General features: G+C 40.9%; 1 protein-coding gene across 1 annotated transcript; it reads left to right on the forward strand.

Moving 5' to 3' along the window:
* The first annotated feature begins 462 nt into the window (after positions 1 to 462).
* Positions 463 to 15,637, forward strand: LOC139452819 (acid sphingomyelinase-like phosphodiesterase 3b). Its single transcript, XM_071234443.1, has 6 exons — positions 463 to 811; positions 9,259 to 9,451; positions 10,448 to 10,692; positions 11,088 to 11,251; positions 11,981 to 12,158; positions 14,273 to 15,637. Exons 1-6 carry the CDS (start codon positions 712 to 714, stop codon positions 14,785 to 14,787), a joined length of 1,395 nt encoding a protein of 464 aa, XP_071090544.1. The 5' UTR covers positions 463 to 711; the 3' UTR covers positions 14,788 to 15,637.
* The last annotated feature ends 1,594 nt before the right edge of the window (positions 15,638 to 17,231 follow it).

Below are 17,231 nucleotides of genomic sequence, written 5' to 3' on the forward strand. Positions count from 1 at the left end.
AAGACCGTTCTAACACCATGCTAATCATTGCATCTGTCAATATCTGTGCAGCATAAATATTACATTCCATAATATGCAATTGAACACTAAGGGTGTGTAGGTAATACAATCCATTGAACCTCGCTCACGACTCAGCGGGCAAAATTCAATGCGGATCAATCCTTAATTTTGAAAGAGAGCCAGTGCGCTTATGAAGTTGCGAGTCGTTTTGACTGCCATTGTCAATCACATACATATACGTGCCTGTGACAAGTCATAATTATAATGGTTTATTATTTAAGATAGTTTATAATTTTAGTGTTACATAATAAAAATATTATTCAGCATTACACACAGACGATGTAATTGATATTTTACATATTGTATATACATGTAGATCTAAGTCAGAGCATTTACCAAAAAAAATAATTGTCAGCATGGTCTAAACCAAAGACCATAAAAAGATTGTATGGTCTCTGTTGGAACTAAATGGTCTCCTCATGAACATATGTCCAATACAATCTTGGTTACTACCACACGATGATGAGATCTAGAATTAAGATTATCCGTTTCACAAAAAAATATTTGGTCTGTCACGTTGAGAAGGTAACATTAGAAGTTATACCTTCGTTTTCCGTGGATAGCATTTGCCGCGAGCAGAATGTTCTTTGCACACGGCACGCGGCCTACTTTCCCGCGACCGAGCAGACGACACGCTGAAGACCAACACAAATGTGTGAGCAGCAGACGCAGGGTAACATGTTGCGCGTGACCTGGAAACACGTGTTTACTGTAATTCTGCTATATTCGACATGTGCATCTGGACAGGAAGGTGAGGTACTAATATGTCGTAATAAGAGCATATATTATGTTATCAATCGTTAACCGTGTCTGAAAATCTCATTATTCAACTTCGAAAAAGTTGCTTCGTGCAAAAGACCCATCAACCTGTGCTGGTCGTAAGAGGCGACTACAAGACAATGGATCCGATGGTTAGGATTAATAGCGTATCATTTTGCCCCGACGGAGTGAATCGTTCCTCTTAATTTTGATCTGTTCCAGGCACGATAATATAAAGGCCTTCGTCATCAAGCTGATCTGTTGCGGAGTAAAAAAACAACAAATACAATCGAAAAAGGATGTGTACACAAAATTATTTCATTGTGTTGAATTTTTCGAAAATGTACGTGAAAATACTAATGGATATATAAGTCCTATTATAATAAATGCATTGTTTACTATTCGTCTTTTAGTGGTGGGGACATTAATGGCCGCTTATGTTGTTACGAAATCGTATTTACATGCACATGATGTATCGGTCGTGAAACCTGAATACGAAGTTAGTCCCTTTACACTTATCTACATTGTCTAAACTCGCCATGTTTGTGTAAATACTTTGTGTGTGTGTGTGTGTATGGTGTGTGTGTGTGTGTGGGGGGGGGGGGGGGGGGGGGGGGGGGCGTACATGATACGTCACTACCGTCATTTAACACTCGTAGTCTCACAATTCACCCGTATATATTGTCACCGGGTCATAAAACTACTCTTGCCACGTTTGGAACATAACCGCTCCGCTCCCTTGCAATAAGCCGTCACTGTCAAGCGGTCGTTGTTGTAAAGTGACATCTTATTCTCAGGTGTACCTGTCAACTACAGAAAATGTTTTCACTGTAATGACAGCGTAGAAGACGAGGTCCATGATTTGTTTCACTGCGCATTATATGATGATATCAGGGCACCTCTTTTTAAGGAAGGTATTGCTAAATCTTATAATGTTTTAGATATACCTGATATCGACAAGCTTTGTTTAATTTTCAGTGACTCCAGTGTGTGTTTTATACTTGCCAAAGTCTGCTGTTTAATTCTTAATCGTAGAAAACATCTTTCATATGGATAACTTTTTACTATATCATCTTTATATCATTAATGTATAAATTATGTGACAATTCGTCTCTCATAATTCTATTGAATGGTTCTGTACATTTTATCTATGTCAAGTTTTACAAAGCTGTTTTATGTATGTACAGGAGTGAGACGTTAATAAACTATTGTCTGTCTGTCTGTCTGTTACAGAATTAGAGACCTGAATATTTCATTCTCTCGTGATTTAATGGCTCACTCTTACCATGTATTGACTGGGTCTATGTTATCTCATATATACTAGAATAAACATAACATTCATAATTTTAAACAGCAGGATTAGAGCTTTCAAATGGTGTATGGCATTAGTCGCAACGATGTTTTTCAAGCTGATAACTTCCTGATAAATGCAGGCTTCGTCTATCACCATTTAGTCTCTAGGAACTCGGTGTGACAGCAGTAAAAGATTCTGGTGGACTGGTTTTGTAATTAATATTGCAAGCGTATGCCTCCCTGCTTCAGCTTAAGTTTTCTGGCCTACATTTTTTTCCACTCGGTCAACAGGTTCTTTTTAATGTGCCGGCCCTTAAGGCCCTTGAGTTTACTCTGCTGAGTTTCAGACACTGCTCATGCCGTTGGATAGCTTCTGTTCAGCGGCTTATTTTGATACCACCATCTTCCGTAGGGTTATAGTATTTTGTTTGCTAATCGTGTTTTTCCATGTCAAGAAACACACTTTGGCCAAGCCCCCTGGACTGGTGTATTCCCTGGCTGGCCAGGAGATATTGTCTCCTCCGACGTCCGCGCAGGATGGTTGGTTTGGTTTATTTGTTGTTTAACGCCGCACTCAGCAATATTCCAGCTATATGACGGCGGTCTGTAAACAATCGAGTCTGGACCAGACAATGCAGTGACTGACATCATAAGCATCCATTCACGCAATTAAGATCGATGACATGCGTTAACCAAGTCAGCGAGCCTTACCACCCGGTCCCGTCAGTCGCCTCTTACGGCACGCATGGTTTGCTGAAGACCTATTCTACCCCGGATCGTCACGGGTCCCGCGTAAGTAATAAACCTTTGTCAAGATCCTGTGTCTTTACTCCCAGGCCTTGTTACACAGATCGTTTAGAGGTCGATTTGTTACTGGGTGGTCACTCGAAACTCAGGATTCGTTTGTGAGTGATTACGGGCACTTTTGATCTACTACTCAATTACTCTGGTTGTATTGGGCTAAAGTTATCGTACTGTCCAAGAGAGGATAGACCCTCTGTGTTTTCTTCCCGCCGAGGTTATTCACTCATTAGAGTGTTGAATTGGTTAACTGGTGTTAACTTGTCTGTCTGTGCATCTTCTCAATATCTTGTCAAAGTGTTGTTTTAGCTACTGTTAATTTGTTACTGTTGCTTAGCTAAACCGCGGGAGTAATCAGCGATCATTGTCAATACAGGTAGGGTTTTTTATCCGTTATTTTTTCATCTATTGATACAATCAGCTAGCTGCTAGTAATAATCCCTTGAACCTATTACCACGTTTTCATTATTGCTTTATTCTTGTTTAAAGACACCCCTGATCACTGGAGCACAGCTCGGTGACAGGACCAACACCAGTATATAATAACAATCGTACCAATCGTCTGAGACACGTACCATAGAAATCTATGAACGCCGATTCCAGTACCGGTTCGCCCTGATTATGTTTCTGAATGTGTCAGCACCATACCCGTGCTCGTGGGTTTCACCAACGTTATTAATGCATCACTTTGGGCTTTCCTCCCGCAAGAAGCCGACAGGCCGTGATACACATGACCACTGTTCAAAGCGGTGTAAATCTACATTCACTCCCTGATACGTAGGAGAGCGGTAATTTATGTTCAATATGTCCAAAAGATAACCCCTGGCTCGTGTTGACGCTTTAGGTGTGTATTTGTGCTTTGACCTTATTCTGCTACAGTTTTCAGGAACCTAAGTAGATTCAAGATTTATCACAAAAGACTGTTAGAGTTGCGAAAGTTATTGCACCATTAACAATCCTGCAGCTATCATCTTTAAATACGAATTCTCTGAAATGAAAATAGTGCTTAGGTTTTTAAAATCTCCTTGACTTTGTTTTAGATCTTTGAAATCGGTCGCATCGTTTGATATAAATGTCAACACGTTTGAGAATTAGAAAGACGCACTACCACAAACTACTGGTACACATGATCATCTGATCGTCAATTCACACTGAATTAGTGAGTTGATTTAAGTCACATCAAGACAGAAAGTAGTGATTGTGTTCTGGCCTAACACCGACAATGCAACGGTTGATTGTGTGGAAACGTATTGCCGCTGTATATTAAAAACTCTAACGCCGTTTTTCACTTCATGTACCGAAATACTATCCCCGCTTCTATCCACTCCATGCATGCGTACGTGACTATTAAGACACTGCAACTATGTCTAATAGCAACGGCATACACTTTCAAATGATGGACATGTTTGAAGTTTATCCCATTTTCCTGACAGTGAATGCAAACTGGCCAGGATTACATTTCTAACGGACACTGGATATGTTGTGTAAACACACTCCAAGTCTCCAAACAGAGATAACAGGGCTTCAAGCCTTATTACGCCTGTGCTCTAAAGTTTGCCTCACTGACCTTTGACTATTTAATACAAAATGTTCACAGACTTTTTGCAGAATAATGTAACCCCCAAATTGGTGGACTTTTGATTTTGATTCATATTTAATACACCGTTGTTTGCTATTATCTGTTGTGGGGGCACGGGTCCTCGGCTAAGGCGCCGCGATTCGCTGTGCAGAGTTGCGTCCCTTTGGTGATTGTGGGTTCGAATCCCGGTTCGCCCCGAGTATGTTTCTAGGTTTGTCAGCACCATACCCGTGCTCGTGGGTTTCACTGAAGTGGTAAACGTCTTAGACCTGCATCACTTCAGGCTTTCTCACATTAAGCTGACACGCCGCGATATAACTGGAATACTGTTAAAAGCGGCGTTAAACCCAACTCACTAACTCACTCTTATCTGCTGTGTTGGCCGAGGTATAGAGAGACCGTCATGTTAATGTAAACCACAAATGTTTATATCATTTTGAACAATATTGAGCTTTTGGTATTTAATCCAGGTTGACAGGCACAATGTGACGCGAAACTTGATCCATATTTTGCCGTGATATAGCTGAAACAACTGTACTGTTCAAAACGGCGTTAAACCAAACTCACCCACTTACACAGATCCAGGATAATGGAAATTGACTCTCTGGGGGATACAGTCACTGTCTAGTTTAGTCTAGTTTAGTTTAAGTATAATTCCGACCCCGAATCGCCATGAGTACATGACGCAAGTGCGTTATCACAATATGTCACCGTACAGAAGATGACGTATTTAATACCGTGAATCAGCTCTCAACACGTCAAATTTTTAATATGCATAATTCGAATTATTATTTCGATGAAACATGTTTTATAGGGAAGAAGTAGGGACCATATTTTATTTAAGTATTACATGTAAATTGCACATAAAAGATACAAAGTACAGTTTGAAACCGCATCCGTCCATTGGGGATACGAGACACCAGATGCTTTAAAACGGTAAATAAAATGCAGTATCCGATTATACTACTAATAGGATTATAGTATAGGCATGCATAAATACAAACATTGACTCGCTGACATAACTCGTACATTAATACCAGGCGACTTTGCTTGTCGTAAGAAGCGATTAACGGGATCGGGTGGTTAGACTCGCTGACTTGGTTGATGCATGTCATTGATCCCCATTGCGTGGATCGATGCTCATGATATGTATCACTGGATTGTCTGGTCCAGACTCGATTATTTACAAACCGTCGTCATATACCTGGAATATTGCCGAGTGAGGCGTTAAACAAACAAACAAACAAACAACATAAATACTAATGCTATCACTGAAATACATGAGCTAGGGTGTAACCAGGACATGTCAAGGGCTTACATAGAGTCTCACCCTATGTTTCTCCTCGCCGATCACGCTGTCACATCTGATTTGGGTCAAGATGAAACGTCAAGGTTTTGCCGTTATGTTCAGGCTTGTTAAAATAAATGTATTGTTTCTCACGACCTGCCTCTCCTAAACGTTCCCCGTCCCTCATGTTTGTTTCATGTTTTAAGCACTCTTATGAAACGACTTTGTCAGATCCAACTTCATTTTGAACCAAAATTCTACGTTTTGGGAACCTTGGCCTCGCGTATGTCTCTTTATACTTCGAAGCTTTTGCCTTCCAAAAGAAATAAAATATAAAAATATTTTCTCCCTTACTACCCAGTCAGTTCTGAAAAAGGTCATGAGAAAGAAGAAGAATTATTTGAAGTTAACCTGTACTTGGCCCTACTATGAAGTAGCCTCGCTGCGTATTTCTGTTGACCGACCTTGCTAACTAGCATTATTCAGATCACGCTTTACGGATAATTTTATCCATTTTAGAAAGTCGTGTAAATATGCGTCATGAGGAGCCGTTGTAAGGCCAAGTGTTGGAATGTCTTGCGAGTGAACCACGACCGAAATACTTACACTTAATCGGACGCGTGGTCGTGAACCGGAGCCACTTCAGTATGTTGGCATGTAGGTTTTGCCATGTTTTGGCTGTAATATTATGGGACAGGTTAATAGAGCACTAGGATATATGAACGTGTAAACTGTTATGAATTATCATTGGGATTTGGACAATAGCAAGTGGGATTTAGTCCAGGATGGTTACTTCAGTGCTAAACACCTCACACCTCACACAACCCCGTCTTATAGGAGTAGCAATATGTCTGACGGTGTAGAGCATTTTATTTACATGTCGCTCTGACGTGTCTAAAATATTAAATACTGCATAAACTGTCACCCCACACCTTTAAAGTAAAACTGTAAAACTCTATGTCATTTAGCCACGTCAATGAGGAATGCCCAGCCCTATACTATATGTCGCAGTTCAGATAATCACATTCTGATTTGTTTGTTTGTCTCTTGTTTTACGCCGCACTCAGCAATATTCCAGCTATATGATGGCGGTCTGTAAATAATCGAGTCTGGACCAGACAATCCAGTGATTGATACCATGAGCATCGATCCACGCAATTGGTATACGATGACATGCATCAACCAAGTCAGCGAGCCTGACCACCCGATCCCGTTAGTCGCCTGTCACGACAAGCATGGGTTGCTGAAGACCTATTGTACCCCGGAATCTTCACGGGTCAATCACTTTCTGAATGTAGAGCCGTAAAGACCAGGGTTAGAATAGGTCTACAGGTCATCGTATCCTAAATGCGTGGTGTGAAGCCCATTTCTGGTGTCCCCCGCCGTGATATATTGCTAAAAGCGGCGTAAAACCAAACTCGCGCTCTCACTAAATGCGTGGATCGATGCTCATGATATCAATCACTGGATTATCTTGTCCAGATTCCATTATTTACAGACCGTCGTTATATATCATTCTATCTCAGAATCTAAAAGAATAATTCAATGAAAAGTCCAATAATTATATCACCTGTTTCAATGCAGTGATATATGTATGTCATTAAAAGTTGAAGTGTGTTAATCATGATCCCAGAAAGAGGTGAGCAACTGTCACGCGTTATTCACTCAGGTACACGGGCCTTATTGTACGATATTGCAAAACACACATGTCATGGTTGATTTCGACATCCTTTGGTCCAATATAATAACACGCGTCCTTTAAAAACATCCGGTTACAGTCCTTAGAATTACGCACGTCACAAGAGACGAGTAGGTCGATTTGATATTCAATGTGTAGTCATCTGTACAAATATCTTACAACCCCACTATTTAATTGTCTATCCTTGCGCTGCGTTCAGCGTTTCTTACGAGTTAAGGTCTCAAGATAGCATGGATAACGTTTTCACATCGGGCGTCATTAGTATTGAACAAGTGAATGTCGTTTAACGTTACACTAACAGCCACGCATTGTAAGCATCCAAATCTCATTTAAGCCCGCGCCTCCGCTAAGGACTCATTCTAATCAGACAGGGTCAGTCACTAAACCACGAATATAACTGACAAAACAGTAAATGTTGCAAACACGACCGTTAAGTGTCTATGTTGGTGTCATAAAAAATATGTTTACACAGACATTTGAATACATGTGCCTTGGAAATTCATCGTGTTTGAAATCATCGATGACAAGCTCTTGAAATTAACCCTCTCCAGGATGGTAAATATATGAGAGGTGGATAATTTATTATGTTTTATTACATATTGTGAAAACAATATCCTTGCAGCTGTTCTACGGTGTGGAGAAGGTTGGCAAACTTTCAAAAGTGTCCATAGTTCGATATTGTACGTAGTTTTTCAGAAGATATATACAGCACACTAGGGGGCGCGATTCGCTGTGCAGAGTTGCGTCCCTTTGGCACGCCAGAAACCTATGATTGTGGGTTCGAATCCCGGTTCGCCCCGATTATGCTTCTGGGTTTGTCAGCACCATACCCGTGCTCGTGGGTTTCACCGAAGTGGTAAACGTCTGAGACCTCCATCACTTCGGGCTTTCCTCCCACATTAAGCTGACACGCCGTGATATAACTGGAATAATGTTAAAAGCGGCGTTAAACACAACTCACTCACTCACTCACTCACTCACTATACAGCACAATAAAGTAGAAACCCGAAACGTTACACAGTGTACTTTTAAAGTTATATATGCATTACATACATCATGTACATACAAATATATATATACAGAACTGTTTCAATGTCAAGAGCCGATTTTTCTTATTATAGCTCTATTGATTCAAAAAACAAAATATAATTTCCATAATGATGTTATCATGGTTATTTGTTTGTTTGATGTTAAACTCCACACTGAGCAGTTATATTCCATGAGGGTTTGTAAATAATCGAGCCTGAGTCAGACAATCTAGTGATTGATATCAGGAGCAACGATCCATGTCGTTAGGGTACGATGTCACATCATCCACCAGCTCACCGTAGCTGATCATCATTTAGCTTTGGTAGCTTGAGCATCATGAACGCTGCTGCATGTACGTGTATTGTATACTCACCAGGTATACTGTGTTACAAATATTGCCTATGAACTCACCGTTACTTTGATGTCTAAATTTCAGCAATATTCCAGGTATATGACGGCGGTCTGTAAATAATCGAGTTTGCCATACAGTCCAGTGATTGATGTCATGAGCATCGATCTACGCAATTTGGATACGATGACATCCATCAACCACGTCAGCGATCCTGACCACCCGATCCCGTTAGTCGCCTCTTACTGCAAGCATGGGTTGCTGAAGACCTATTCTCTTTCCGGATCTTCACGGGTCTATAAGCTCATTAAGTATTGACGATGCATTAAATGTACTTGTAGAGAAGTAAACGTCACTACTGATACATGCAGTTATTTAAAATCAACTTTTCTCTCTCAAAGGTTACTTCTGGCACATCACGGACCACCATTACGACACAACCTACTGGTCTGAAATGCGGTCCTGTAATGACGAAGTTCCTGTGCGGGGCATCTATGGCGACTACTGGTGTGACTCCCCCTGGCAGCTCGTCAACGACAGCATCAACGCCATGGCAAACATCAACCGAAACGTCGACTTCATCTTGTGGACTGGGTAAGCACATAATATTCCAAGGGCTTCAATCTAAAATAAGTTTGCCGTTCTATTAGTACATGGATGTCACGGTGTGCATGCGAAATGTGGAACGCTTAAAACGTCTCGGGTCGGAGATGTTAGCACTTTGGTGGAATCAATAAGGACAGATCAAGGGTCATAATCGAAACGAATGTGGGATTCTAACTTGAACTTGCGACAAGTACGATAATGCACGGATTTGAGACTCAGCAGCAAAGTGAATTTGAGGCAATGGCCACTGGGCCCCCAGCAACCACTGTAAACCCATTTCAAACAAGGAAACACGATTGATATGAGAACATCTTAGATAAGGGAAAAGCAAGTTGCGGCATATTAGACTAACAGGCCATCCATGCCAACTTTCATAATATAAATACGAGCGGACATTTCATCCGTATATTTTTGTTAACCTTCCACCAACATGGCCCTCGATTATCCAGTGTATTGTACAGTAAACTACGGTTATAACGAACACGCTTATAACGAACTGACGGATATAACGAACTTACTTTTTTGGTCCCGACTATTTGCTGTAGATATGCTGTATATATGCTTATAACCAACTACGGTTATAACGAGCTAAAATTAGTAGTCCCTTTGAGTTCGTTATAACCGTACTTTACTGTATCTGGATAAGTATCCTGAACCTACATGTATGCGTGACCATAGATTCGTTACGGATGTTACGGCACCACCTCTTTTGCTCACTCATAAAAGTATTTTAGTGTCGAAGCTATACTAGCCAATGAGTGTCAAAAGGCTGAAGCATTCCGTCCCTTTGAAATCACTACGTCTTGTCCTGAGACCAATACATTTCAATATAAATGACCGTTCTAAGGTACCACCGGATCAAGTTCCTTGACCTAAAGACAAAGTCAAACATATGACACATTTTGCACATTCAACAGAATTTATTTGATAAATGTTTTATGACGTACATACACCATCTGCCTGTATTTCCACTGTGTGTTACAGCGACAACGTGGCCCACATCGAGGATCAATACACCAATGAGACGTACGTCGTGCATATCCTCAGAAGTATCACTGACGCCCTGAAGGCGGCGTTCCCGGGCGTCAAGGTGTACGCCACAATGGGGAACCACGACTGGTACCCCTCCGACCAATACCCCGTCATCTCGCACTCCCTGTACAACGCCACTGCCGACCTCTGGGAAGACTGGATTGGTGATGCAAATCAACTTGAAAATTTTCGTAAAGGTAGTGATCACATCTTGAGTCTGTGTGATATGGTGCAGGTACCCCCCCCCCCCCCCCATGGAATTAAGGTGTGGGGTGTTGTTAGGTGTTGTTGTCTCATTGCATTTCTCACTGAACAGGTGGCACGTGTATGCATCTGTGAAGAGTTGTGTCCCTTAGCCGTGCCCGGATCCGCTAACCATGGATTCGTCTTGATTATGTTCCTTGGTTGATCATCATCATAACCGAACCTTGCTCTACAATGTCTACAAACTCTTGGCGTTCACGTGAGAATGACACGCCATGTTATAACTGGTGTACTTTTCTATGGGCGTTAAAACCAATTCACTTAATCACACCACAGTACCAGTATAGTACAGAATTCATAATTTTCCGAATAATTCATCTCATGTCAGGCGCCTACTATACTGTGAAGACAGACCAAGGACTGAGGATCATAGGACTGAACACAAACCTGTACTATACCTCGGATAAACTGACCACTGATATGACCGACCCTGCTGGTCAGTTCGCCTGGCTTGAGGATGTCCTCAAGAACGCCAAGACAGCTGGAGAGAAGGTAGTTACACAACAAATCTGTATTAACCAAATTGGTTTCAATGTTAAAATAAACGCTTTTTCCTGAAACCAATCACGGACTATATATTATATGTATATGCTCCTAACATATTGGGGGCACGGGTGGCCCAGTCGTCTAAGCCGCCGCGATTCGCTGTGCAGAGTTGCGTCCCTTGGGATCGCCAGAAACCTATGATTGTGGGTTCGAATCCCGGTTCGCCCCGATTATGGTTCTAGGTTTGTCAGCACCATACCCGTGCTCGTGGGTTTCACCGAAGTGGTAAACGTCTGAGACCTGCATCACTTCGTGCTTTCCTCCCACATTAAGCTGACACACCGTGATATAACTGGAATATTGTTAAAAGCGGCGTTTAACCCAACTCACTCACTCACTCCTAACATATTAATGTTCCGATTTTATGGAAATACAATGTACCAATACCGTGATGATCCTCTGCCGTGATCCATCATGCAAGAGGGGACACGGGTGGCTCAGTCGTCTAAGGCGCCGCGATTCGCTGTACAGAGTTGCGTCCCTTGGCCACGCCAGAAACCTGTGATTGTGGGTTCGAATCCCGGTTCGCCCCAATTATGTTTCTAGGTTTGTCAGCACCATACCCGTGCTCGTGGGTTTCACCGAATTGGTAACTAACAATTCTTTGGTTGTGCCAACATTTTGATATTTTCGATTTTGTGGTCTCTCTATATGGGAATACATTCATTCCTTTAGGTGTTGATGACCGCCCACGTCCCTCCCGGCATCCACGTTCCTGGGAAGGTCCAGTGGTTTTACAATCATTACAACACACGCTTCCTCGATATCAGCCGTACATTCTCCGACATCATCGTGGGCATGTTCTTCGGTCACGACCACGCCGACGGATTCAAACTCTTGCAAAGACATGGTGGTCGGTATAACCTGCGCACGCCGACTTCAGTAGTTATCAACTACTATTTTCCTGTTGAATATGCTTCCATTATTATATCTAACTTAATCTTCATTTTCATATAATTACTAAATTAATTTATGTCATCAAGGCCGCAATGTTTCCTTTTTGATGTCGTACTGATTTCAGCAACATATTTATAGATTTCTGTGTTCAAATGGAATGGAAACATTTTAATATGAAGCTCGAGAAACATGTTTGCTATGGATACAGCCGGCTAAATACAAACAGATACTATGACCGGAATGCATCATAACTAGAGATACAGAATAAGCAGGTCCCTTGTACTCAATATACATACCCTCAACAAGCAACATTCTACGCGTTTGGAGGCATATACTGTTGAGAAGTGGTTTTTTTAAGTCTTAATATATTTCAAGGTATACAGATGTTGAGGATAAAAAAAGTGATGAATTCACATGATCATATTCTCGTAATTTCTTCCAATCAACATAATTATATTTACATAACATATTTAACTAAAATTTCTTATAATTTTTGGCTCTATTTTGCTCTGATAAATACAATACGAGAGTCATGGGTTCTTGGGAGGTTCTTGTTTGAACTGACAAGTTGGAAGCCCTAGGTGATGATAATGTAATTGCATATTAATACTTCTTTTGGCTTTTAATTGTTTACCACGTTTAGATCACAATTCTAAGCATTGTTTGACATCTACTGTATAAACGTGTTGAAATATGAAACAAGAAAAGTGTTTAGGTTTGTATTTACACATCGTTACTGTATACTTGTTGTAAGGGCCCAATAAATGGAGACAATTATGCACGGATGCGTAAATGGATGTCCCACATTCTAAAACGTGACATTGATCATTTTTTTACCGGTAGTCCTTGGAATATTGCTGACGACGGCAAAAATAGAATGCGTCTTTTAAACTTATCCACACAAATTGATTTAGGCTACAATTCTTCGATGCTTCCCAAGGATTTGTTTCTACTTTTATCCACGAGGGCGAAATTTCATAGATTATAATTCTGAAGCATTTACAAATGTTTCTAACATGAGATTCTAGTACATGTTTGAGATCATCTCAAAATTACTTTGGCGCGTCAGTTCGAAATAAAATATCGACATGCATTTTTTTAATTAAACTGATATTGACATTAACAATAGTTAAAAAGCAGTGTGTAAAAGAGCAATACGACCCTCGATGACGTCACAATTGGATAGCGATTTTTCCTTGTAGCCTTGAAATGGAAAACTATATCCTCCAACGAGACATACATGTATGTATATATATCTAACTGATTATATGCAGTATACAAAAGACCCATGCCTCAATGTATGCATGTGCACCATGTATTCACATGTGATAATATACATAACATGCATATTTCATTTAACCCTTCACGTGTTTAACCACCCACACCTGTACTGCATACATATCGAAAGTGTCTCATGTGGGTATTAAGCCAATGTTTATGCGCATATATGAAAAATCATAATTACTTTTGAGTGATATATTGATGATGTGTGGTGAAATGGGGTTTAACGTCGCGTCCAAGATTATTGCACTTCTATGGCGACGTGCATGCACGTGTATGTGTGGCTGCAAAAAGTGCTTGTACTAGTCCGGACCGATGCCGATTTATAGTGCTAGTCCACTGAGATGCCGCAGTTTAACATGAATACCCCACTCAGATACAGTATACTGACTCCGAGCCGATCAGTCCTTGTTTTAGCCCCTTAATGCCGAGCGTCAGACAGGGTAACAACAAGTACCATCTTTTAACGTCTTTTGGTATGACGCGGCCGCTCTCCGGGCGGACGCTCTGCCACTAGACCACGGAGGCGGTCACATTGATGGTGTAAATTTCGTATCCACATTTTTACATTTTTACATGTTTGCATTTTACATTATATTTATCTTCCTGAAAAAAGATCAGCCCATATGGAGTATTCGAATGTGGTTCATGGTGGACATCAGCAGTAGTTCCAACCTTTAAAGAAGAATGGATACAATATTTCAAAGTTCTTAACACTATTATCCATTGATTAGATAAAGCAGATAGCATAATGGTTCGCTCTTGATGGATTTTCTTGGTATATTTCAGGGAGTCCAGGTGTGCCTATGTTCATGGCTCCATCAATCACCCCCTGGCGTTTCAAAAACCCAGACGAAGCCGGGGATCCTCACAACCCAGCCATTAGACTTGTCAAGTACAACCAGCAAACCGGAGTCCCACTTGACATCCACCAGTATTACATGAACCTGACGGACAGCAACAGAAACAATGCATCAAACTGGAAAATTGAATACAAAGCCAGCGAGGCGTATGGACAGTCTGATCTCTCGGCAGTCTCCGTTGATAATATTATAAAGGCATTCAAGACTGACAAGTCCCTTCTGGATAAGTATATCAGATACAACACCGTCCTTGCTAATGGAGACATTACAGTGAATGCCTGTGACGAGAAGTGTCGAGCTGAACATAACTGTGGTTTCACCAACATGAACGAGATTTCATTCGACTCTTGCTACACAGCACAAGTTGGAGGTTCGACAAGGCTATCTTCTTCTTCCTTTCTTATTGTCTTGTTAGCCATCATATATTATGTACTTTTCTAAAGAGAAATGTCTCTTTAAGATCTCTGTACACAACAATGTGAGCATCTTTTTTCCCTTCTTAGGCTCATATCTCTGTAATTCAAGATAAGTGACCAACCAAGACCAACCGTGAGATATGGGACCTTATGGAAGAAAAATCATATTTTGACTTCTTATTACTTTTTTAGTTACCGTATCTTAGGTCCAAAAAAGTCCAATAGTTTCAATTCATATTTATTACAGTGATGCATGGTATCAAACATTTGGACTCATTTTCTGCAAAGTCTTACTTTCCGATTTATAACTGTTTATGTAATGATTGCTGTTTTTAGATATAATGTCTGATTACTTGAAAGTCGACATGTACGCTGAAATGTTTTAAAGTAATGTTTTTTTTATTATATTACGAACTAACGAGAGAAAAATCAGATTTTTGTAGTCCGCACACATGGCGATTTTTACGGAAGTAAGTTGACGTCAAACGTCTTTCTTTATGACGTCACAGCACAATTGTATCACAGCATCCATAATGTCCATTTTCTCCTGGTTGGTCACATATTTTGTTGAAAGATCGTCAATCAGTATTTCAATCGTCAACCTACTATTTCTTGTGTCACAAGTGCGGTGCTAATAAAACATCATTAGTTTCGTGCATTGTCCTTGAAGATGCTTCCGTACAATAGCTTGTAACACATTCGGTATTTATAAGTCCGATTAGTCATGTTTCAGACTGATGAACATAATGGACAATTACGTGAGATGTTAAATCTCACTTTTTATAAAACCGTGCAATGGTGACAGAACATGTTGTGTTCACTGTTATGTTTGTCCAAATATATGTCCATAATAAAATTATTTTTTACAACTTTCATTTCTTTTGTTTTCAGTAAATATTAATGAAGCACATGAACTGATATCCACTGATTATCAACTTTCTGTTGAAATACCTCGAAACCAGCAAAACATTTCAAAGTTTATTTCCACTGCTGTGTTGCAACCCATAATGTAAAAACTACTCTTAATAAATGTAAACATGATCAGTTGGTTGGGTATTAACCCTCTTTGTAAACAAACAGATTGGAAGTAGCGCCCGCAACCCTTAATGTAAACATTTATTTCTTTACATTAAGGGTGAATGTCGTATATATCAACAGGCAAGCATGGACTGCTGAAGGCCTATTCTAACCCGGATCTTCACGTGTAACTCGGCAATGAAATTCCACGTTATTGGTTGGCTGTTAGCTGGAACTGGAAATGACCACATTTAATTATTGCCGTGTTTCTCAAGTAGGAACGTAATCGTCCGGTGAGGATCCGGGGTAGGATAGGTCTTCAGCAACACATGCTTGCTGTAAAAAGCGACACTGCTTGTCGTAAGAGGCGACTAACGGGGATCGGGTGGTAAGGCTTGCTGTCTTGGTTAATGCATGTCATCGTATCCAAATTGTGTGGATCGATGCTCATGATATCACTCACTGGATTGTCTGATCCAGACTCGATTATTTACTGACCACCGACATATGGCTAGAATATTGCTGAGTGCGGAGAAAAATAGTAGTGGCTCACCTCACTCTCCACACCCACACCCTGCAACACAGACTCCCCAAACGCCACAACACACACTCCCCAAACCACGCAACACACGCTTACCACATCCCACATCCCGAAACACACACTCCCAACACCCCACACCTCACATTCCCGCAACACATACTCCCCACACTCCGCAACACACACTCCCCACACCCCGCAACACTCTCCCTACACCCCACAGCCCTGAACCCTACAACCCACAACCCGCAGTCCAAACGCCCGGCTAGTTTGTGCCCTGATATACAAATCTTGAACACATCGGACGCGTGGTAGGCCCAGCAAGATTTGGGTTAAACCCACAAACAGGCAAGTATTCAGGTAGGTATACGCCTCTTGCGGTTTTGGTATCGCAATAGACAAATACCTGACTTGATTTCGACATCTCGTTGTTCAAATAAGATCATACGATACCCACGTGACTCGTACTCCAAAACATCAGGTAACACAGTTCGTGGATTTACATCACAGTAGACGATAAGGTCGAATTAACATTTAGTGTTAAAGCATCTTTACAAATACATTACAACATTACAATTCAAAGTCTATCCGTGCCAAGTTCATGTTGTACCGTTCAAGTGTTTATACGTCTAAAAAAGGTCTAAATAGTGTGAATAGTGTTTTCATGATGCTTCAATCAGCTAGTGCGTTATTATGCAATATATTGAATATTTATCGATAAAATTATCGTGGTTATTGCAGTTAACATCATCGCCATGCCGCTGTTTACAGTCTATTCATGCCCGGCTGTGGGTAAACGCTCCCTTCTAAGTACAACAACGTTCGTCACCTCCTTTACTTTTCAAAACAGCAGATACAGTATTTTCTGGGTGCTTCTGTCAACTAGTACTTGTAACCTCACCAACGAGCGCGCG

Source organism: Haliotis cracherodii, unplaced genomic scaffold (assembly GCF_022045235.1).
Source record: "Haliotis cracherodii isolate W230 unplaced genomic scaffold, xgHalCrac1.p SCAF_9, whole genome shotgun sequence".
NCBI lineage: Eukaryota > Metazoa > Mollusca > Gastropoda > Lepetellida > Haliotidae > Haliotis > Haliotis cracherodii.

Excerpts from the sequence above, each read along its gene's own strand:
- LOC139452819 (XM_071234443.1), top strand. The coding sequence starts at position 712 with ATGTGTGAGCAGCAGACGCAGGGTAACATGTTGCGCGTGACCTGGAAA. Across the intron at positions 9,452-10,447 it reads GACTTCATCTTGTGGACTGG|CGACAACGTGGCCCACATCG; the intron begins GTAAGCACATAA and ends TGTGTGTTACAG. Across the intron at positions 10,693-11,087 it reads ACTTGAAAATTTTCGTAAAG|GCGCCTACTATACTGTGAAG; the intron begins GTAGTGATCACA and ends ATCTCATGTCAG.